Genomic DNA, 24,798 nt, shown 5'->3' with positions numbered 1-24,798 from the left:
GAGCTACTGCTATTTTTTTTTATTTTTATTTTTTAAAGGTCATCAAGTATGGCAATATATAAGTTATAGTCACATTCCAATTTAAATAGATATAATATATAATATATATGAAAAAATATATAATAATAATCATTTTCACAATAAAATAGGTGCTCCTATGCTGACTGCCTGCACATACCGAGGTTGTTTCTATATAATACAGCACAGGTAATGTTAGCCTACACGAGCAACTAGCATGATTTTAAACCAGCTCTGTGTCACGGCAGTGTATTTTTTTCCAGACATGGAGTAATACTTAGTGTGCAAAGGAATTAGACGCCGTAGCCGTGGTATATAATATATCACGGCTGTGAACCAATCAGAATGCTAGATTTAAGCTACCCATTTTATAATGTATATGAATATGTAACAAAAGGCGGAAATGTAAAAAATGTAGTGGCCACTATATATGTTGCAACAATCCAATTACTTATTATCATTCAAACTTCCCATGCTCTCCATCTCCTACTCTGGCCTCTTTTCTAACTTACTAAAAAAAACTGAAAGTAAACAGACTGCTCACTCTCTTTTTTTAAATGTTACACTTTGTCCTCAGATATACAACATCCAGGCAGGAATGCGTACAATTTGTGCTTCCTCGCATGAATGTGTGTAAAGACATATACAGTATACACACCAGTCTACAGCTGGAGGCTTTCTTAAGTGGTTGTAAGGTATTGGAATAAAATATGCCAGAACAGAATTGGAGGCATGTAAACAAGACAGTGAGATAATGCAAACAGGAACTGTGAGCAGTCTAATACCACAAGACGGACAGGCGTCCACGTGTTGAAGGTGGAAAACTGCTTCTTTCAGAATGACATGTGGCACTAGAAAAACTAATTTGGTACTGGAAACTTAAAGAGGACACTTAGGCACACGGTGGGTTACATCTAGTTACATTTAGAAGCTGGATTCTCACTACAACTCATTGGCTGATCAATTTAAGGTCTGGAAGCTATGAGGAGGGTCTGGCCAAAATGAAACAGCACATTCAGTCATGCTTCTGTGGTGTGATTGTGTGGCTAAGCTATGGTATTTGTAGGGACTGGGGAAGTGATGTGAGTGTCTGGCTGTCTCACCAGGGCTGGATCCAGTTCTTCATTCAAAATCGCCTCGTTCTTGATGAGAGACACGCGCTGAGCAAAACGACACGTAGAGATGGACTCCTGAAAAAAACAGTGTAAAAAATATATTTTAATGTTTGCTGCCTGAGGAAAGAATATTACCCTTAATTACTCCTTGTTAATGTAGTACTCATTTGATACATTTAGTCAAGAAATGCATGCAAGGACTCAACAAAGATGACAAAATGTTAATAATCTATACTTTCTTCACAAAACAAAGCTTTTTTTTACATTTATATGAAGCAGAATATACTGTACATAAGTTGTATATGTATTAAAAAATATAACAAAATATTGCTATTGCTTAGTTTGAACACCAAGAGAATCCAGATAATGTTTCAGAAAAGAAAATGTATATTCACTACTGACAGAGCTAGCTCGCAAGGCCAAAGGGCCTGTAACATTTCACCTAATAACCTTGTTTCTTCACACTTTTTGAGCAATCTATCAGAATATTCTGGTTTACAGTAGGCAGTCGATCCTTACATCAATGTTCCTCTTGTCCACTGCCATAGTGGCAATCATGGTAGTCATGCAGTTGCCCCCAAGGCTGTCCCTCAGCACAGACGTCAACATGGAGTTCCTGTAGGGAATGTGGGAGCGGTTCTTCTCTGACAAAGCTATGATCACCTGAAGAAGAGAGCATTGAAAAGTCTCGATATGTAAATCAAGACTGAGATTGAGGTAGCAAATTAAATGCCTGATTGTAACATAAAGAACATGTCATTACTCTTTCCAACAGTGTGGGCCATTACTGTTCATACAGTAGCTGCAATATGGCCATTAATCAATGTCAAACGTCTGCCCTAAAATGAATTATGATGAGACTTCTAGTAGACTGAACAAATGAAGAAGCCTGAACCAGCAGAATACACAATTGTTTTCTCATGGTGGAAAACAATCAACTTGCTGTGCTAAATCACAAAGAAAATTCATTTCATTATTTATATAAAATGTATTTAATATTAAATTGTTTGTACAAGGGGTGCCCTGGTGGCTCACCTGGTGGAGCATGCACCCCATGTACCAAGGCTCAGTCCTTACCGCAGCGGCCCAGGGTTGAAATCTGACCTGCGGCTCTTTGTTGCATGTCTTCCCCTGCTTCTCCCCCCCCCACACACACTTTCCTATTCTCCTAATTAAAGACCGAAATGCCGAAAAAAAATCTTTAAATTGTTTCTACAATACATTATTTTAAATGAAAAACTATGTTTCAGGGGGCTTCCAGTTGAGCGAAACATGGAGTAAGACGTGTTTTTCAGAGCTCCTGCAGAATCTGTAAAGATTTAATCCTACAACAGCATTTTAAGGCAGAAAGTCGCTGCAAAAATATTAAACAATGTCAGTCTGATATTATAGTTGCGGATGGCAGCGAATCTCCGTAAATATAAGTACTCTGGCTCTACTAGCACAAGGCCTGAAGCCTCGGGACAAAGTGCCTCCGGTCGCATCTGCTATTGACAACATGAATATGGACTTTGAGGAAATAAAAGCAGAAATTCTCTCCTCTTTGAGGTCAGACATATCGTCTGTAATAAAGAAAGAGCTGAAGAACGCACTCGCTGAAGATTTTGACACAATAAAAAGTGAATTACAGGCGATGAGGTCCGAAATCGCGAGCAGTGCTGCCACCACGCGCTCCGAAATCGACCTAATGAAAGAGAACATTAAAGATGTCGAGGAAGGGCTCTCCACCTGGTCAGATGAGATGGTTACTCTTCAGACCACAGTAACCAAACTTACTAACCAAGTCGACGACTTGAAAGAAATGTGCGAAGATATGGAAGGACGGATGCGAAGAGGGAATATTCGCATCACGGGAGTTCCCGAGCAACCTGGCTCAAGTTCACCAGCAGCGGTATCAAAACTTCTGAGAGAGATGCTGGAAATGGACAGAGATGTCAAGATTGACCGTTCGCATCGCAGTCTCGTCCCAAGGAAACCGGGAGACAAACCTCGCACCATCATTGCAAAATTACATTATGATGGAGATTGTATGGAGATCTTACGAAAAGCCAGGGAACGCGCTCCGCTCAGCCACAATGGGAATCAAATCACTATCTTCCCTGACTACACAGCCAGCGTTGCTAATTATTTCAGAGACCCAACCTGATGTTTGACATGCTGACCTAACTTCGTGAAAAGGATTGCAGCGCGATAAGTATCAGACCCTTACTCACGTTAACGTTTAAATCCATACAATTGCTTTTGTTCAGCTGACCATGACTATTATTTCTGTAGTAACGTTAGCCTAAATATTTTATGAACGTCCTGATGGACAAGCCGTCCTCACAGTTAACGTAAGTGGTCTACTAGTATTTACAATGCTGTTGTTATAATACTTTTGACAGATTTGTTGGTTCTGTGGGTATATGTGGGAGCCTGTGTGATGGTAGATTCACGGCCCCTTTGTTAATTTTTGCACAGGTAATTGCTGGCACATAAAGAAATGTAATTATTTCGTACTGAGATAAGTTGGGTTTGTAGCTGCCTGTTCTTCCCGTGCGGCTAGGGGCTAGGCCCCTAAAATACCTAGACTCATCTATGTTTTGGAGTTCTAAGAACACTTTCTATAGTTCTATCTTTGCAAATCTCATTGTTTCCCTGGGATTTGCCACTGTTAAAAAAAGTGATGGAAAATTGTCTCCACAATATTATCTAACATGTTGGTTTTAAAAGGCGTAACACCTATGTATAGTATGGCCCCAGTTTTTTTTTTTTTTCCTCTTTTTCTTTCTTCTCTCTTCTGGTTGGTACACCGCACTACAGGTTTGCTTATTTTCTGCATATTTATATAATTAATAATGGATTCTATAAAGGTTATAAGCTATAATGTTAAGGGCCTTCACAGCCCTATAAAGAGAAAAATGATTCTGCGTCAGCTAAAACAAACTGTCAAATAGCTTGTGGAAAAATGGAGATTAAATGCCTCGCTCCTTAATGATAAAGAATTTATTTCCTTTGTCACAAAAGAACTTGAATTATATCTAAGTTTAAATGACTCTACAGAGGTTTCACCACTCATAGTATGGGATTGTGCAAAAGCATATCTCAGAGGTCGGATTATTTCATTTGCAAGTGCCAAGAAAAGAGAGAGAGTAGCTAAACAACAAGAATTAGAAAATACTATTAAAAATTTAACATAAACATAAACAAACTTCGAACCCACAACTACTAAATAAAATAAAGGATGCGCAAAGAGAATACAATAGCTTAATCACTGATAAGATCGAAGGCAATCTAAGATTTATTAACCAAAGATATTATGAACATGGCAATAGAGCTAGCAGATTGTTAGCAATCAGATTTAGAAAGCAAAGATCTTCAAACATCGTAAAAAAAATTAAATCTAGTCACTCTATCAATCCCCTTACTAAGCCTAATGAAATAGCAGAATCCTTTGCAGATTTCTACAAATCACTCTACAAAAATTCTGATACTTGCTCTGACGATAATATTCTGGCAGCATTCCTAAATAATATAAAATTGAATGAGTTAACAGAGACAATGGCAAAGGATCTGGATGAACTTATTAAAGAAAGTGAAATAATTGAGACAATCTCTACGTTAAAGAATAATAAAAGCCCAGGACCCAACGGATATATAAATGAATTTTATAAAAACTTTAAAGAACTAGTTTCTCCACTCTTATTAAGAGCATATAATTATGCGCTGCAATTTGGTACAGTGGTGCCCTCGTGGAGGGATGCAACCATTGTTGTAATTCACAAAGAGGGCAAAGATCCTGCCGAATGCCAGTCATATCGACCTATTTCACTGTTAAATAGTGATCTAAGAATATTGACTGCCATTCTTGCCAAAAGGGTAAATAGATTAATTAGTCAAATTTTACATCTGGACCAAACCGGATTTATCCCAGAGAGATATTATGAAGATAATCTTCGTAGAGCGTTAAATATTATGAGCTATACAAAGTCTACAGGTGCAAAGGTAGTATTCTTGTCACTTGATGCTCATAAGGCATTTGATCGGGTATCTTGGCAGTATCTGATCCATATTCTTAAACGGTTTAAATTTGGCCCCAATTTCATAAAGTGGATTCAAACACTTTACACAAATCCACTTGCCTCAGTCAGAGTTAACGGTTGTAGATCTGGACGCTTTATGTTAGAACGTGGATGCAGACAAGGATGTCCATTGTCGCCCTTGCTGTTTGCTATCAGCATCGAACCCCTTGCTCAACTCATTAGGGACGACAGTGCAATTAAGGGAATTGTAATTGGAAGAGAGGAATATAAGTTGTCGTTATATGCCGATGATGTCCTACTTTTCCTAACAGAACCTGAGACAACAATTCCATATTTAAAACAGCTAATTCTCAAGTATGGGTACTACTCTGGATATAAAGTGAATATGGATAAAACTGAGTCCATTGATGTTAATGGTAAAATTTCAAAACAAATCCAAATTAAAAGTGGGTTCAAATGCCCCAAAAATGGGTTTAAATACTTGGGCATCTTTATTCCCTCCTCTTTGGACCAGTTATACGATACAAACTATAAAAAAGTTATTAAAAATATTAGTGAAGATTTAAATCGTTGGACAGCTCTCCCTCTCTCTTTGATTGGCCGTGTTGAATCTATTCGTATGAATGTCTTGCCGAGATTACTCTATTTGTTTCAGATGTTACCCATAGATGTGCCAAAATCTGTCTTTGATTTGCTTAATAAAATAATTTCTAAATTTGTTTGGCAAGGAAAACGACCAAGAATAAGGCTTAAAATAATACAATCATCTAAGACAAATGGCGGGCTGGGACTCCCAAACTTTAGGTTTTACTTCTGGGCAGCTCAATTGAGACCCCTGGTTTCATGGATGAGAGAAGACACACAAACCCGGTGGATCAATATTGAAAAGAGTCTCTGCTCCATGCCCCTTAAAATAGTACCCTTTTTCCAGTGTATCATTAAAAAATGCCTCCATGGGTGAATGGACCAAAGTTACTTTAAAAATTTGGAGGACTATACAAAGATCATTTGGGGCTGTCTAAGAAAATCTCATCTGCAGCCAGCATTGGCTATCTTATCTTATCTTTGCACCATCTCGTACAGACGTGGGTTTCAAAAAGTGGTCTCAATATGGACTTAATTATCTGCACCAATTATTTCATGATGATACACTTAAATCATTCGAACAAATAAGAAATTAATTCACACTCTCAAGGTCTGAATTTTTTAGATATCTACAACTGAGACATTTCCTCACAACACATAACGATCTAGAAATTATCAAAAAACCCTCCCCAATAGAAGTTTATTTTAAAGACATACAAATTGGACGTGCAGTCAAAAAAATTATTTCTAAAGGTTATTTATTATTCTTGACTAAGAATTCAAATAACACGTTACAGATCAAGGAAAAATGGGAAGCTGAAATTAATGAAAGAGTTCCTCTTGAAACTTGGGAGGAAGCTTGTGGAGAGGTACATCTTGTGACCAACTCTAATGTCTGGAGGGAATTCAAATGGAAGATATTAACCAGATTTTTTCGAACCCCACAGATAATTGCAAAATGGAATCCATCCTACTCAGACAAATGCTGGAGAAATTGTGGCCAACATGTTGGTAACCACACCCATATTTTGTGGTCATGCCCAAAATTAAGAAATTACTGGAAAGATATATTTGATGCCCTTAAAGAAATCTTCCATTATGAAATCCCAGAAGACCCCATAATAGCCCTTTTAGCCCTTATTTCTTCTGTACTAGGTGTATTTGTTTTCATTCTCTGTATAATGTGTATGATATAATTAAGTTTAGAAGAATTGTCAATATTGTGGAAACATAATGGACTGACATGTTAAAACCCAATGCCATACTGTATTGTTTGTAATGCTGTGGTTCTAAATAAAAATGTAAGTTCTAAAAAAAAAATTATGTTTCAGAGGTGGGTACCTGCTCCAAGTAGTGGAGGGAGAGGTTGATGTACTTGGCCTCAGTGAGCAGCTGCCCATTCAGGCCAGTCTTGCTAACTCGATCCGATCCAGCCAAGTCTACTAGGTGGAGCTTGGAGCGCCGCAGGGTGGCCGAGCCCGGCTCACGTCTGCACAAGTGCACCGTGAAAATGCAGTGGGAACGTGTGGATGCCTGGTTCATCGGAGTCTGAAGATGAGAGAAGAAAAGGTGACGGAACATTTTGAAAATCCTGTAATATTCTAAGGTGTGCTTGAGAGTATTCTGAATCCTCTCAAATTGGTACACATGAAGAAAAGGAAAAATAGGGAATTTTATTCTCCATCTGCCTTACTTTCCCTATTGAAACAACAAAAAACATGTTTCCTTTGATTCTTATTTTGTCTTGCTCATGCTGGTTTGAAGATCAAAAGGCACACCATGTGTATCCGATGAGCAGTAAACACATGGTGGCAGCTTTACAAAAGCTGAGGTTGACTTTCAGATGGTCCCAGCAGAAGTCAGGTTGAGACCAGGAGGAGACAGAAATAGAGTATGAGTCACTCTGCACAAACAAGCTTTATTATCTAGAGGCGTTACTCATAGGGTCCTCGATGAGAGGACAGAGGAAATAGACATTCACTGACATAGTGCTGATCAGAGACATCTTTTTTGTTTTCTTTTACGCAGCTAGGACACATGATGGTGGTTTGAAAGAACAGCTTGAACGAAGGGTTCTTCTGATGATATAGTACATTCTTGCCTTGAATTAGCTTCTGATCAAGGCTGAGATTCTTTCTCTTTTGTGAAATGTGTGATTGATCTAAAACATGGACATGACTTACTTTTTCTCTCTACTCGAAAACATCATCAGAGACATACCAGGTCAGTCATTTTAAAAAGGTGCTCTGACCCTGACTTGTTGTTGCCGTAAATGTGCCAACACCCGCCTGTTAGGGTCGTGACAGCTCACAACAGATCTTTCACTATCTTAACCCACCGCTGTCATCTCTTTCCTCAGTCCAAATTCCCTTCACTCTGCACACGGCCATGTTTGCTCCTCAGGGTTTCCCTTAAAGTAATATGAAACAGCCCTTGAAACAGATGTTGACAAGGGATCACATACCTAATAGGATTGAATAAAAGGGTCAAGGGTGTTGAAATCAGTTTTACAGTCTCGCCAGTGACAGCTATGTTGCGCACCAACCAACACAAACCAAATTTGGGTTAACCTTGACAAGTAGCCCATACAGTTTGTCAAATTCCAGACATGTCGCTGTCAGTGGAAAGATGTGCTCCAGGTCATGGCTTTTTCTGCAGGTTTAGGCTACTGGCTGCCACATATATAGTTAGTGGTGCTGTTAAACTGTAATTTTTTACTGACAGGTGTTTCTATTGTTGTGTTCCCCCCATTTCTATCAATGTTTCAACAACAAAAAACTAAACATTAGAGCCTTCATGAAGGTAGAATTTATTGCAGGGCTGTTGTGTTAGGTTGAATTAATTTTTTAGCTAAGTGTGACATATAAGTGACTGTTAATGCAAGTAATACAGTGGAAATAGATACCAGCACTCATGGAAGACCGTTAGAAGCATTACACTAGCAGCTGTCCATAGATAAGAAGTGACTGTTGGCTCTTATCTCTGAGTGATCTTCACCAAGTTTTGTGCGTGCATTGTGTGCGATAACTTCATTTAGATATCACCAGACATAAAGGTTTCTTTTGGAGTCCCAGAAAAAGTCTCTGCATAAAAGAGTATGGACAACAGCACATCACACAGAGTATGTATATTTCAAGGGTTACAGACTGCATGTTCATGTCCACAGAGGAAAAGGTGTCCACACAGGGACATTAAAGTATGTTTTAGAAGTGAAAAAACAGCAGGACAATGCCATCTCACTGGAGACACTTCCTTTATTCTTCTGTGTTCTCAATTGACCACATGTTGATCTAACATGCACCACATGCTGACCACACACAGTGCTGCAGTAGGTCAGCATAAAGGGGCAATCTGGTGCTACAAACCCTGAAACACTTAGAGATCGCTGATTCAAAAGATTAAAAGTGAAGTTTCATTCAGACCACCTGCTATGCACCCAACTCACCCTCACAAGTTCAAGAGGCAGTTAGGATGTAAAAAGGGAGAGAGCTCCAGGCCCTGAATCCCCATATGTAAAGGGAAGTGAAACAACGCAGAAAAAAAGACCAGATGAGAGGAAACGTTTCCTGGTGAGGTTGAAGGAAGGGTGAGGAGTTGCGAAGGTGCATTTTATTTCCTGTCCAATAAAAGTGTAGAGGGGATTGCCAAGTCTCAAAGCGAGTGAGCTCATGAGTTCACTTCTGAGTGTGGCTTGAATGGATGTGTCATCTTTTATCCACATGGCTGGGAGCAAGAGAAGAAGAAAAGCATTAGTGTTAACTTTATTTGAAGTATATGTGGACCAAGGACTTCTGGGATGATTCTGGCAGGGACAAATTGACTCTGTTGTTGTCGGTTCTTTGTTTGCTCGGGACTCAAGAGAAATCTTCTCGCGAAGAAGTTACAGAGAGGATAAGTTCACAAAAGTCTCTGTGTGGGTGGACTGTACTGTGGGCTCCCCGCTAAACTGTGAAACGCCTTGATTGGAGTAATCAACAGACTAATGTAACATCCGAGAATGTGTTTTCACTGAAACATACCCCAAGGTTTTACAGCAGGGGACACTGGGAGAGTGTCCTCAAGGTAGCTTAAAAAACAAATGTTATTGTTTTGGCAATGGGCTATGTTCAATGGAATATGTGTGGTAATTGGTAGACACGTTTTCTCGTACACTACAAAAGTTATGTGACTGTACTAGCTACTAAACCCATTTCCACGATCCGGAGAAATTCCATCTTGGTTCCCATAACTATTTCCTTTGGGTAAGTCTTTCGTTTCATGGACAACTCCCAGCCACATCAAAAACTGACTTTCAAATACTCGTCAAAAATCAAAAGCAAGTCTGATTGAAACCTGATTATCCAGTTCACTTTTACTGTCTCTTATTTACTTACAAACTAGCAACAAGAGTAAACAAGGTGAGATCAGCCCTTTACTTCAAACCTCAGGTTGCAAAGCAAAAGCTGACCCACCACAGGTCTCATCAACGTGGGGAGTCTGGGTGTCTGAGTGTAGAAAAGAACCACCGCAACATAAACAGAAATTACAGAGAGAATGCTCGGTTTTATTTGGAAGAAACGTGGTAAAAAAGGGCCACAGGGGACCAAAATAATATTTTAGAAGGGTCTTTAGAGTGCATAATGCATTTGTGGACAAAAAATACAATTCATGCCACTTAACCCTGGGAGTGGTCCCAGTGTATTTTTGCATACTGACTACAAGCCTGACTAAGAACACTGCATGTATGGTGTATGAATTCAAAGGTGGAAGTAACACCATACATTTCTGTTCGTAGAGAATCGCTGTGAAAGCATGCGTTTCCCTCTTTCTTACCTCTGCAATCATACGATTGGTGTCACCCAGGAAAAGCAGATTCAGAGCCTCCTCCTCATTCGCGGACTGTTGCAGCGACAGGTTCCTGAGATGGATGTTCTGATCTGGATCTTCCATAATCACTACTTTTCTAAGAAAAGAAGAAGAAGAAAAAAGACGTTGCAGGAAAATCCAGCATAATAAATTAACTTGGAATAATTGATAAAAAATTAAAAAAAATAAAGACAAAGCGGGACGACTCCAGTCAAACCCCAAATGATCCAACACTGAAGCAATTACGAAAAACTAATTATGTCAGTTAGGTCATCCATTTCCCTCCCATTGCCCTTGCTCAGCTCTAAATCCAAACAAACCACATCTGCGAGTCATCATGGGCTGCGACCTATCAGGGGTTAATAACTTGATAACAGACAGGGCTTGCTTCTAAAAACAGGTGATTGGTTCTTGCCCACATCAAGCCCTCTGAAACACTGTGTGCTTGGACAGATGGGGCGCTGAAATGACTCCAATGAGCTTACCAGATCATTTCCATCACACCACCAGGGTTGTGACAGTACGGCTACTGGATTAAGATGTCAAAGAGGGTGGAATGACTGGAGAACACATGTGGATAATTATTTTAACATGTGTAGGTAATTGAGGCTGTTTGATAAAACAGTATCAATCTTAATGTGATTAAAGGCCTGTACTGTGGCAGCTATTTTCCTAAACAGTCCCACTGACTCGTAGGTTTGATTGATGTATTTTACACAAAAAAATGACGTAGTTGTTGAATTAATTTACAAGATAATTTACAGATTTTTAAGATGTAATTTAGTTTAGTAATTTCAATGAGACTGTGATTGCTGGATGCATGATGAAAATAATGCACAAATGGAGACAAGAAGAAGTAGAACAAGTAAAAGAATGACGAAAGACGACAAGGGGTAGGCAGTGAAAGACAGAAGCAGACCAACAGTTAAAGAGAGAAATGTGTCAGTGCCACAGCTTCTTCTTGAATCAGCAAGTGTGGCCACAGCATGGTTAACAACGGGCACTGTCTATTTCAAGAAGACTGTGATTTGTGGGTATTTAAACCTTGAGCTGGATCCTCTGCGAAAGGAGGGAAGAAACTTAAATGGAACTTGTACAAGAAAATACAAGACAAACACCAAAATGATGTACCAAGACGATGTTGAGCCTGGAAGACCAAAGTCTAGTTTGAGATGAAAAAGTATTGAGTATGACAAAAAAAAGAAAATAAGGACATACACAGACAAACCTCCAGACAGATGGAATTTATAATTACAAAGAAAGATGGACACAAACAAAGTAGAAATGAAGCAGGATGAAACGGATTGAACAGTGTGGAAGAGACACGGTTTCAAAGACAGGGCATGGCAAAGAGGGAAGTAACAAAAGGACCACAAGGAGAGAGTGAGAAAAATAGGTACTGTAGATGGACACAAAAAAGAATTTCCCTTAGACTAGCTGCAGCAATGACTAGCTATGAAAAACAATTTCTCCACATGACCTTCTTGCTCTCCACTCCAGTGGCAGAGTCTGCCACAGGTTGACCACATCCATTGCTGTCCCATAGTCTCATTATGTCAGTTGGCAGTTCGTAGTGAGGTGGTAAATACTAGAGTCTCCATATTTCACCACACAACGACTCCAGGCCAGGCTGACCATTGTCCGTTCAGGAATAAGGCTTGGCTAAACCCTCAAGTGTTTAGGAGAATAATAGAACTAGGGGTGGTTGGTCTTTTTAACCTCAAACAAAGTATATCTATCACTTGTGTGTGCAGTGCATGTCCGTAAGGCTAAATATAGACTTTAAGACTTTTGTAATTGTTGACATTTTCAAATGTAAGTGGATGTCGGTAGCATCAGCGTAGTAAAAGTTATAGTAATAAAAAGAACACTGACGGTAGGTCCTCCAGTCGAGATCCTTCATGTCGAGAATCCAGAAGGTCATATCCGATCTCGTTGTAAATCTCCAAGTAGGAGACGTGTGTGGTATAAACCATACTGCTGTCCTGTGGAGCATAAAATAGAGCTTGTAAAATTGGACTGGGTGCATAAGGATGGAAATCTTAGTGTTTAATTTTGATGCTTTGCAGCACAGGGACATGAATGATGGCAGAGAGAGACAGTAGGGTACTATTTTACATTTTTCTTGTATCAATGTGTGTGGCCTTATTGTACAAGTGAAACTGAAACCTTAAATGAATGAGAAAACAAGCTAACCCTGCTGTGCTGACCTGGGTGAAGCATTCATATAGGTAGGAGAGGGTGCGGGGAATGATGCCACGATCACTGTAGCGCTCGGCCCCTCCTGTGATGGTAAAGGTCTTACCACTTCCTGTCTGGCCATAGGCAAATATGGTGCCATTATAGCCAGCCAACACACTGCACACACGCATACACAAAAAAAAAAAAACACAAAAGGTTGATATTTACTAAATCTTTCAAGGTATATGCACTAGGGCTGCACAATATATCATTTTTTTTTTTGGGAAATCGTCATCGCAATATCAACTGCCGCAATAAACATCACAAAAGGCTGCGACATATTAGTTGAAAGAAAATATCAGTAGAAAATTGCACTTTAATTCTTTTTTAGTGGTGCCTTTTACATTTAATTCAATGTTCAATTTGTTCAATAAAATAATGTTGGAAATGTTTTCCTTTCATTTTTTTTTTTATTCAACAAGCAATTTTGTTGTAGGAACACTTTCTGTTAATGTACCGCAAGGAACATCGTTATCGCGATATTCAACAACGTTATCGTGTATCGCATATTTTCCTCATATCGTGCAGCCCTATTAAGCACTTTCCTGAGATCAGTGGTTGACCCTTAGCAACATTTACTCCGTACATCTATCTATCTACTGTAATCTTATCAGTAAAGAAGCCTCACACTGTTCCATATCCATTTGTGGCGTCAAGCTTACAGCAGGAGTTATTTTGTGAGGACTTTGTCTGTACCTGCTTTCCACAAGCTCCTTTTGTGGACATTTACATAAGCTAGTGATTTCCTACACTTCCATGAATGCATTAAAAACATGAGAGAGAGAGAGAGAGAGAGAAAGAAAAAAAAAAAAAAAAAAAAAAAAAAAAAAAAAAAAAAAAAAAAAATGACATGCAACAAAAGTCCCTGGCTGGAATCAAACCGGCAGTACAGTAGATGTTCTCGGAACAGCACTTGGGTCATGGAAGATGATGTTACTGTAAGTCCATTAAAACATACGAACAGATTGGATGTAGGAACATAACTAGAGACAGACTTGCGATGGGATCACACCAGCCGTCAAGCCAAATCCGGGCAGGGGCATAAAGTGGTGGGGAGGGGAGTGGCGTTCTTGCTCGGACCACACCCATCTTGGACCTTTATGTTGATCTCAACTAGACACCTGTAATGTTTTGTGACTGTATCTTGCACGGTGGCGACTAAATCTATCCGCAGACAGAAATATGAACAACTGGCACAGTACTCAAAACCGCCTCTATGGTAGATCCCGCTATGGTAGGTGTCTCCAGGACCCTTTTTTGCCATGATGCCACACACACAGACTCACAAGAAACTAATACCAGCATCGCTGTCGGAGTTGGTAATAAACAGTTGTCTGTCTACACTATTGTCACTGCTGTGCTCTAGAAGGCTACATATATGGGCCTACCAATAATTGATTGCTGACAGCAGAAAGTAGAGCTATTTTTTTCTTTAGAAATACAGTCTTACTATGACTTGCAAAAAGCAGAATGCATCGGTTGGTGCGTAAATAATGCATTGTGTGCCTCCTATAATATCACTATCTTTATTTGCAAGAGTGCAAAGGAACTGTCAAGTATATCCCAAAGCAGACACCCAAAGTGTGAGTGAATTGAATCTGACACGTTAAATCCACAGGAAAAGATGGCAGTGACCAGAGTACTGCTATGGCGACAGACATCTGCCGGTGAGGGAGGAATGTCTCAGAGTATGAGTGAAGGAAAAGGCCCAAACCCAGTCAATAGGCAGGGCCTGGTAAATTTTGGTTTGGCACTGAACTGCCCTTCTGCACATGCACATGGCCATGGAAACCAATAGTATCTAGTTCTGTTTGAATGAAAACATCCAAAATAGTGGTACTCATATGAGGTAGGAGAAATTGGCAAAAAAAGCGTCTGTTCTGTAGTCTTGGAAATAAACTAGGAAGAAATAGTAAAATGACATAGGGGCCTCTGACACCCGAGCTTGGATCAAAGGTGAGGATAAACTCTGTGCACTGCAAGGAAAAGGATATCTTGACACTATATTTTTCAAGATGAATTATAAACAAACTTAAGCCTCTCACTTATTCTAATGGAATTGCCAACCCAGTGTTAGAGCAGTGTGTGGGTTTCCATTCTTGTGTACTGTACAGTTCCACACTCTGTATGAGAAGGGTAAAGGAAAAAACTGCATGTCAGTTTATATAAAACACTTGGTCCACTAAAAATGGTGGTTGGTTGGACAGCCATTGGGCGTCCATTTAATCTGGCGTGAGTCATGGCAGTGATTGGCAGTGGGGAGAAAAAAAAGACACAGGCTCTGTGTTTAGTTTAATGTCAGTGCTAATGATGCGGCCTCGGCACTGCCGCTGAGGCTTGGGCGTTTCCCAATGCTTGTTCCTGTTTACACCTCAGCTTTCCTGGAGATTGGCAACTCGTCGTCCAGAAGATGCGTGTTCTTCCTGTTCTTTTTAAAAGTCCAATCTTTTGAGGTAATGGGGTTAAGGATAAAACTGAACGGACCATCATTCTTCTTTGAACTTGGGCTACAGGTTTCACAGCCTTGTGAAATGGGATTACTCTGCACATAGAGGGGTTTGCCTTGCCAGCCCAACATCATTATGTTGGCTCTTCCTCTACTGGAGCTATTAATGCTGGTTTGTTTTTTAAACTACTGTGTTGGGGTTGAAATGACTGGTTTCGGTTACACCACAGCAGAGACGGAGACTAGTGTGCAAGTAAACGAGTTAGAGCTTTTGGCTAAACTTGATGTGCGCCAAGTATGACAGAGTACCAACTAAAACATCAACCTGGCAGATATTGTTAGTTTAGAGGATGGTTGCCTGCGTGCATGAAACTGAGTTTTAGTGTGGCGACAGTCAAACTGCTGCGATTCAAAAGGGACTCCTGACTAAACCTGAATAAGTGTTTCCTGACCACAGGGGCTTTCAGGAAGACCAGTCTGTCAGTCCACATTTGATTCCGTTTGTAAAACTGAGACCAGGATGGGCTTCTGTAACTGAGACTAGGGCTGCAGGATATGAGGAAAACGCAATCTGCGATATAACGTTGTTGAATATTGCGATAACGATATCATATGCGCTAAACAAAACAGATATTAAAATGTACTCAGTTTTGCCTTTCGGTTGCTTTCAGTATAACACTAAAATACAACAAACTGTATTGAATAAAAAAAAAACTGAAAGGAATTTTTTTTAACAAAATGAACGTTGAACTGAAAACAAAATGCACCATTTAAAAAAAAAAAAAAAGGTTGATAGTAACAAGTGCAGTTTTCTACTGATAATCTTTCAGCTAACTCAAAAAAAGTCTTTTGTGATGTGTTTATTGCGCAAGTTGATATCGCAATGACAAACAATTTTTTTTACTGTGCTGCCCTAACTGGGACCATGTCAATGTAAACATAAGCTTTATAGTTATCTGCACACTAACTGGGCTTCACATAGCTTAGTCTACATCAGACCCAGCTAAAGTGCCTTTCAGTATCTTTCAATACTTTGTGTAGCAAGGATATGAGGCCTGTCTTGGCCTATTCCTGTGATTGTGTTTGAAGGCAACATATTTCAATAGGAAATAGGGGCTGAACAAGCAGAATTATTCCCTCTATCCCCTCCTTTCTTTTAGTCAGTGTGGTGAGACTGGATTTAAAAGGTTCAAACTTTGTGGAATTCAGAACATTCAGTGTGTAAACAGGCATCCGGCAGAGGGGACAAGGAACTGACAGTGGACTTAAAAATGTCTGATTGGGGAGACAGATTGTTCATGGCTAGACAGGATGACTAGTGTCCTCTGGGCTGCAGACATTATAGTCATATCAAAAGACTAACGCTCAAATTGATATGGCAAGACATAGGCTGGTTATGAGTGGAGCTTTTTAACCTGATGCTTACCATCTGCCACAACAAAGGGTGAACAGTTAAAAGATTCCAAGCCAGTGAACCTGTGTGAGTCAGATCAAATACATCTACGTCCTAAGTCAGACAATCCAGACGTCTCACCATGTTGTTTATATGTCTTCTAATAGCAAAGATAATGCGTAGCACTTGTGGGACTCCACAAATAGCCCCTTTTGCTGTGACTAAGAAGCCTGGGAGGAATGGAGGTGGTAGGGAAAAACTGAGCCAGGAGGACAGAGTTTGGAGGAGGAGAGGAAGAACTTTGTTCACGTAATGTAACAACACAACCAACATGTAATCACAGGAAATTCCAAGTGAGATCCCTCTCCCCTTGGCTGATGTCTCTTTTGGAAGAAAAGAAGAACAAAAAAAAAAGAAGTAAAGTTATGCTTTGAAAAAGAGAGATGGATCGAGCGATCGCACTGAACTGCAGGCTGCAGAGTCTAGTGTGTCGAGCTCAGGCGAGCTAGAGAGAGAGAGCACGGCGGTGCAAATAAAATGTTATTTTAACGATTACGTTCTAAAGCACAAACAAATAACCATCAAACACTCAACAGGTGATTTACTGTGGAGACAGAAGCTCTTAGTTTAATTTTCCTCCTCTGCATTTCATTCATTACATCCAAGTGCAGCCGTAAATTAAAGTAAGTAAGAAAGGTCGTTGCAGTAAGACAATACCTAAGGTTTTTTATTTTCCAACATGTTTTTTGGATGAAAAGGGGGGCACGTGGCCGGGTTGCATCAGTGGGTAGAGCAGGTGCACATATACTGAGAGCTTCATGCCTCGACGCAGAGGTCCAGGGTGCGAATCTGACCTGTGACGATTTCCTGCATGTCTTCCCCGTCTCTCTCTCTCCCCTTTCTCACCTAGCGGTCCTGTCAAAAAAATGAAAGGCAGAAAAGCCCCCAAAAAACGCCGAACTGCAAGCTGCAGAGTGTGTTTACCCTTGCGACCACCAGCAGCCCTCGCACCATGTCATGTTGGTTTTCCTAATTTTCCTAATTTGCCTAATCTGCGCGGTTCCAGTGACAAAAATGACCAGTAACTTCTTGATGGAAAGGAGACTTAGGAGTTCCCCTTTGTTAAAATGGAGACAAAATTGTGTGTTGAGGTATCTTAGAGGTAAAGAAGCAAGGAACTGAATTTCACAATTCTGCAAATTTGAAGATGGAAGAACGAAATGTAATTGTTCTGTGTTCATTTTATGAAAGTGTAGAATCTAAATACATTTAAATCAAGAATTAAAAACCATGCATGACATGACATTTATGCTGATGTCCAATTGTAAAGCTTCCACTTTCAGCAGTGGAGTTGTATATTAGAATACCTGGTCAACCATCTTAGTTCTCACAGTTTTTTCTAAAGCAGGTGGATCCTTAAACTTAACTGTAAAGTCCTGATAGTCACAATCTGCTTCCTTCAATCATCAGTCATCAACCATTATTTAAATATCAACTTTATCGAAAGTGGCTCTATTGGCTAAAAATTGACTGTGGTCCTGTCTATTATAGTGATAATGATTGAGAACACATGCTTATGCACTAGACCCTAACAAATCAAATCAGCCAGACATACTGGGCCTATCAATGTTTAAAATACATTTTGCATTTAAAGACCGGCCCAGGTGAATCCCCTTTTTTCCCCCCCATTCAGTTGAATAGTACTGAAAAATGACTTGTACAGTTGATCTCCAGGGCCAGATTCTTCAGCAGGTTACTCTAATGAATATGTTCCTCATGCATGACAAATTAAACCACAGCTCAAAATGAGTGAGCAGCTACAGTATAACTCTGTGTTGTGGCTTGAAAATGTTCTCACACTCACGATGGCACAGTGTGCCATCTTGCCTGCCAGCTCAGTCCACTTAGTGGTTTAAGGATGTAAAGCACGCCAAAAGTCACAGACACCCTCCATTTCCATCTTAAAGAAAGCTGAGCTTTACGGACTTCCTGTCATCAAGGATGGCTAAAGCCTGTGTGGCCTGACCCCGACATGGAGAGAAGAGCAGTGCCGGGCACAGGTGTGCAGTGATTTGTGAATGGGATGAATCAGAAGTTGTAGTTTTAAGGGTTGACAAAGAGTTTGAAGCAATTATAAAAGCTTTCAAAATTGAATTGCATTAATACAAACATTTATTAAAATGTGTCATTTTAAGAAAGACAGTGACAGTAAGATTTTACCTGTCCGCAACTGGTTTGGCAATGTTTTCAAAGATCTCTTCTTGTTTGGCAGCTTGATCAAATAACTTTAGGAACCTGGACAAAAGTGAAAGGAACAAAGACCACCATGACACATTTGGCAGAACAGGTCAGAATATCTATTATTTAATTTACTACCATACTATACATTAAGTATATGTTGCTGGTTTATCTCAAACATCCAAGGCTAAACACAATTAACCACATCAGTACTGAATAAGCACAAAAAGCAGTCTATTTAATTCCCCAAGTGGATGAGGAGGAGTTTAGTCATTCATTTTCTAACGCAGCCTCGGTCGATCATGTTTTATCCCACAGAAAGATGAGAAATCCGCCCAGGAAGATTGTTAAATGTGGAAATTGTATTTCTATAAGGGCACAAGGGAACCTCCACAGGCTATTATAAGACTATGTGGTTTTTTTAAAGGCTCTCAGTGTCCACTGCTTTCTGACTCCCTAACTGTGAATTTAGGGCTTGGAAGCGTGGCATGGGCCCTGCCCAGAGGGTATATAAGGCTGCAGCTTTCACCACCAGCGTTAAACAGATGTTCTGGCTCTGCACTGACAGAACTGGTCGATGAATTATTCATGGGAAAAGTTTTCATGCAACTTTGAGAGCGTAGATTCTGGTGGGCAACACACCATCCTCTATGTTGTATGCTATCTTTATTTATTCCTAACTCTACAGTTACACCACTCTTGCAGATTCTAGCTTAAGCATAATTGAAAATCAAGAGCTGAAGTGGTCATCTACAAGATTCTTGCTTTTTACAATTTTAGCGTACACAAGAGAAGGCCGTTGATTGGGAATTCTGCACTCACTTATTACTGTAGCTAAATATACTGACATTATAAAGCCACTGCATGTAGACTGAATGCAGTTCAATTTCTTATTGATGTTAATTTTATTTCTATACAGAAACTGCTGCTGTTTTTACATTAAAGACTAAACAGATCGGAAAATGGTCACAGAAAAGTGAGACACCGTCTAAGGTATTTAGAACAATACATATACGGCCATTTGTAGATAGAGAACATTATTATAGTGGAATTTAAAGACCCCACCAGTTAAATTTACTTAGGCCGAATTAGTTGGCTAATTTGAGAACTGAAGCATATGGAAGGTTTTATAGATACAAATACAGCTACCTAACACTCTACCTGAACTTGTAGCACTCCCTCTTGTTGTTAACAAAGCCATCAGCCAAGTCCTTGGGCACCACAAACTCCAAAGAAGCACCTGTCTTCTCATCATTGTCTACAGAGTACACCTGAGGGAGCCAGAGACAACAGTAGAGTCAGTCCTACATTGGAGCAAGGCTTACAGACTGCTGTTTATTATCACAGGGCAAAGTAGAGGGTTAATTCACGACAAGAGATCATTTGTGAAGTATTTGAGGGTAGCCATATACTGTATAGGCATCCATCTACTCTTCTCAAAGAGTTCTCCTATGTTGTTTGACTTGTAAGCTGTTAGGTTATGTGGTACCATACATGCAGCCCAATTTAAAAACACAAAAAAACAATACATTATGTTAGGTCTAGAATATAAGTTTGGCCAGTTGTGGTTTGGAAATGAAAAAGCTGGAGTTTATGAAGTATATCCCGCGGAACGCAATAGAAACAAGCAACCACGATCGGTGTGCATTGTAGGCAAGCTCTGCAATTTAACCTCCGCTCCCCAAAGCCTCAGGGGAGACTGTAGAACATTAAACCAATATAGAAAGAGCTCTAACTGTGGAGGACATTTAAAGTAAGGCTGGCTGGGTCAATGTAAACAACTACACTCTCGACATATGTTTTGGCATATGTTTCCAATGGACACTGATGCAATTACAAGTCCCCAGGGTACAAGGAATAAAAGATTTAAAAAATGATTGGATTGTTTTAACTCAGTCAGCAGTATCGCCTACTGAACTGTTCTGTTGTCAGATCTAAAAAAAAAAATAATAAAAAAAATGCCCCAAGGAGATAGCTGTGCTCATTTAATTTTGCTGGATATTGTCAGCTCAAGCTAAAGTGCCACAGGAACCCTCTTCCATCAGCTCAGACAATAAACTGGGGTGTAAGGAGGGGAATAGTGCTGCTATGGAAATGAACTTTTTTATACGTGCATCCAATGAAGAGGGCCCTTATCTGATCGTAACTGAACATTAGTATGCATGCGTGTACTTCATTGCAAAAAAAAAACTTTGGTTGGTTGATATTATTGTATAAGCTTGCCACTATTTGACACCAGCCCTACATTTAAAATCTGATACTGGCTCAGTATGTTTCACCTGGATGACTGTAATGCACTTTACAGAATACACATTTATTATGTGGATAACCCTGCATTGGTTGTCACTGGGAACTTCTTGAACTGAACCTAATACAACCATTTCAATATCAAATATGGTCTGAAAATGGCATCTCCATTTTCCAGAAATAAAATGGAGGGTGAAACAAAGAAAAACGTTTGACATAACACCTTTTTGACTCCAAAAGACCCATTTAGCAGTAGATACATAAAGTGTGGTCACTTAACCATGTTTTGGAATTTAAAGTGATTTATGATATTTTGGCACGTGATAGCAAGAAAAGCACAGGTGTTAGTAAAAACATTGATTGCATTCCGTTCATGTGTGTAAGTTCCAGGGCCCTGCCTGGTACTGTATATTATAAGTTATAGACCTTTTTCACGGCAGACATGTTGACATGTCATAGTAGGAAAAGCACAGGTGTATTCAAACCCATTAATGATGGCTGCATTCCACTTAGGAGAGGCCCTGGTGTTGTGCATGCTGACTCACTGACACAGCTTACTGGGACACTTGATGGAATTGAGCCATCGTTAAGGTTATCAAGTTCAGCTGTGCTTCTCCTACTATGACAAGTCAAAATGTCTGCTGTGAAAAAGATCCATTATGTACTTGAATGATTTATCCTGCAATGGCATGTCTGTTGTGGAAACATTATGATAATTGTAGAAAATGTAACGTCAACACAACTTGAGTAGTATTATGTCGAGACAAGTGTGTTTTTTAGCAGGCCAAACCTGTTGTTTTGTGATAAAATGCCGTTCTAAAATGGTATAATTTACCGTTTTATTTATTTATTTTACGTGGTTAGTAAAAACGCCAACATTAGCTAGCTAGCTAGCTAGCTTAATACTGTATCGTTATTCACTGAATTGAATTTAAATGTTGTTTTAGTTGTCCACTTACCGTTGTCGTTTTCCCGGTGGGTTTAATGCGACCATATATCTGTATTGTCTGTTTAACCATTTTTTTAAAGCTGGAAATGGAAAGGAAGTTGCTAAGCGTGTTTTTGCTGGTGTCACGGGTCTCACTTATAGCTCGCTGGTGTCTGCGCTCAAGCTCGCTGGTGTCTGCGCTGGGCTCTTTGATGTTTGTTGTAGTCGGTTGCTAGGTGACAGTGGTCCCCTCCACTGACAAAGATCGTCTATATTTCTGAAGATGGTTCATCAGAGTAAAGCAACCTTTCCTTCTATCCTTCTTCTCATTCTCTCTTTTTTCACAAATAACTGATATTAGGAGTCAGAGCCAGTTCAGAGATGTCCAGGTACGTGTGCGTGAAGGACGGACCATGTGAATAGCATTAAAGAAATAGTTGGAGGTAAAAATAAAACAGGGATTCATAGCTGTTCTATGTTCTTCTGATGTTTGTTATTCTCTACTAAGCAGTTGTTTTGTATATCTAAGAGAAAAGGTCACTGCGGGTTCAGTGACTCATTCAGATGTGTTTTCAGTAGGCACTCCCCACACATACACATTCATAAGGACAGGTTACTGTCTGGCTTAATAAGGGCAGTTTCTCATAATAGGTGCAACCACAATTGACATTGTAGATATATTAGAAAATAAGAAAAGGCTGTAGTGTGTATTATTCTTATTCTTTATTTATAAAGGACAACACACATTAATCAACATTTCTGTAAATGTGCCAGTGTTAGCCAGCCAGATAATTTTCAACTGTAGTCCTTTTGGCCAGATGATTTTGGACCAGAGCAGCAGGAAGCCGCAAGACATTAGAACAGGTTAAACTGTACAGACAGAAGTCAACAAGACATTAGTACAGGTCTGTCTGGAGGTACAGTAGCTAGATGTTGCATAAAAACCTTTAAAAATAAACTAAAAACGTGACCAGCAGCAAACCCTTTCCTTTGATCCACCACAAGCCCAAATTCTGTTTAGGAAATGAAAGATTAGAGAAACCAGAGTGTGTTAAAATGAGAAATAAGAGAAACCAGACTGCAGCAGTGAGTGAGTGAGTGTGTGTGTGTGTGTGTGTGTGTGTGTGTGTGTGTGTGTGTGTGTGTGTGTGTGTGTGTGTGTGTGTGTGTGTGTGTGTGTGTGTATATTTTGTGCATGATGTGAGGCTAGAAGAGGTGGAATGCAGTAGTCTTTCATGGTACGAGCCAGTTTGCATTCATGGACAAATACACACAGACACGCAGCAAATAATATTGCACCTGTTGATGCACAGCTTCAACTTTCCCTGTTGTGGTTGAAGTTGACTTTGCCAGTTTTTTTAATAGTACCACATATATTACCTCTTACCTGCACAGTATGACGCTTACAAAGAATACTGGCAGAGGCTATATAAAAGTGTAGGCATCTGTGCCTGGGTTGGTTCAGTGGGTAGAGCAGGCGCACATGTACTGAGAGGTTTATGCCTCGATGCAGAGGTCCAGGTTTTCGAGTCCGACCTGGGACGATTTCCTGCATGTCTTCCCCCTCTCTCTCCCCTTTTTTCACCTAGCTGTCCTATCAAATTAAAGGCGGAAAAGCCCCAAAAAATACAAGTGCAAGCATCCACCAGGAAAAAGCACAACATGCTCTCTCTCTCATATGGAACAGAAATCAGCACTTATCAGCTGATTTAAACAGAGCCATGTCATGTATTTGGGAATGAGGGTGGAGGGGAGGAGAAGAGGGGGTGGTGGGTGGCTTTGACCCTATCTCCAATTTCTGTTTCTGGTATTTCACCTGAACCCTGTATGTGTCCCAAATATAGCCGACCAGGAGGCCGACTCCCAAGCTGGACACCAAACAGCGTACCGGGAAGACTGCATGGTTTCACGGTGGCATTCAGGAGAATGTATCATGTTTGTTTCAGTGCATTCCTTGGTGCCACAGAAAATACTTCTTGTGTGGTTTCTTGTTGTCCGTGTGTGTGTGTGTGTGTGTGTGTGTGTGTGTGTGTGTGTGTGCTATGTGCGTGTGTGTCTGTGAGCGTGCGTGCATGTGTGTGTGTGTGTCTGCGTGTGCGTGCATGTCTGTGTGTGTATGTCTGTTGACAGTTTGATTTAAATGTGTACATAATCATATACCAAGTTTGCTATTAAGAATGTGTGGCATTATACAATCTGTGGTTGCCTCTACAGTATTAGTCTTGTCGCTTGTCAACATCTAAATGTGTAATGTAGGCCACAATTATGAATAGCCAAGATAAAAAAAAAATCTAAAATCTAAATACTCCAAATGAAAGTCTTGTCCCCTACGTCTATCCTAATACATACTTGTCCTATTCCCAGAGCAAAACATTTTTATTACTTTTAAAATGAGGTTATAAAGTCCACAAATAACTTATTAGGAAAACAAAAACATATTCATGAGAGGATGTGTTTCACATGGTCCTGCATCCCTTCAGGTTAGACTGTGTGTGTTTGGGATAGTTGCAATGGGCGGGGGCTCTGTAAGCAGACAGTGCATCCTTTCAGAGGATTGTTGCTGACATGTTGGTGTTCACGTTTGGTTCGAGCAGCCATCGGCCAGGTACTGCTAGCTTTGCATGGCTGAACAAAAGCTGTGTTAGAAGAGCCCTGGAGCAGTAAAACAACTTGATAGAGGCAACATCTTCACAGGGCTTTCACAGGCTGTAACACACCCT

The 24,798-nt window shown here is 40.0% G+C and overlaps 1 protein-coding gene across 3 annotated transcripts in view; it reads right to left on the bottom strand.

The window, feature by feature from the left end:
• The window catches only part of kif6 (kinesin family member 6), a 67,402-nt gene extending 45,116 nt beyond the window's left edge, over window positions 1–22,286 (bottom strand). The window contains exons 1-9 of one of the 3 annotated variants that reach the window (XR_005637446.1): window positions 22,110–22,286; window positions 20,065–20,174; window positions 18,886–18,960; window positions 12,796–12,943; window positions 12,461–12,570; window positions 10,553–10,682; window positions 7,082–7,288; window positions 1,653–1,796; window positions 1,122–1,208 (exon numbers count right to left, since the gene is read on the bottom strand). Coding sequence is in view for 2 of the 3 variants with exons in the window: in XM_039787019.1 (XP_039642953.1) it covers window positions 1,122–1,208; window positions 1,653–1,796; window positions 7,082–7,288; window positions 10,553–10,682; window positions 12,461–12,570; window positions 12,796–12,943; window positions 18,886–18,960; window positions 20,065–20,174; window positions 22,110–22,169 (1,071 nt within the window). In the remaining variant the exon portion in view is untranslated. Of the gene's footprint in view, window positions 1–1,121; window positions 1,209–1,652; window positions 1,797–7,081; window positions 7,289–10,552; window positions 10,683–12,460; window positions 12,571–12,781; window positions 12,944–18,885; window positions 18,961–20,064; window positions 20,175–22,109 lie in introns of those variants that run through there. The other 2 variants (XM_039787019.1, XM_039787020.1) reach the window with 2 other exon arrangements.
• Between the last annotated feature and the right edge of the window lie 2,512 nt (window positions 22,287–24,798).

This window comes from Perca fluviatilis, chromosome 20, assembly GCF_010015445.1.
Source record: "Perca fluviatilis chromosome 20, GENO_Pfluv_1.0, whole genome shotgun sequence".
Classification (NCBI taxonomy): Eukaryota; Metazoa; Chordata; class Actinopteri; order Perciformes; family Percidae; genus Perca; species Perca fluviatilis.
The sequence above is the reverse complement of the archived record's forward strand: the minus strand, read 5'-3'. Positions and strand labels throughout refer to the sequence as shown.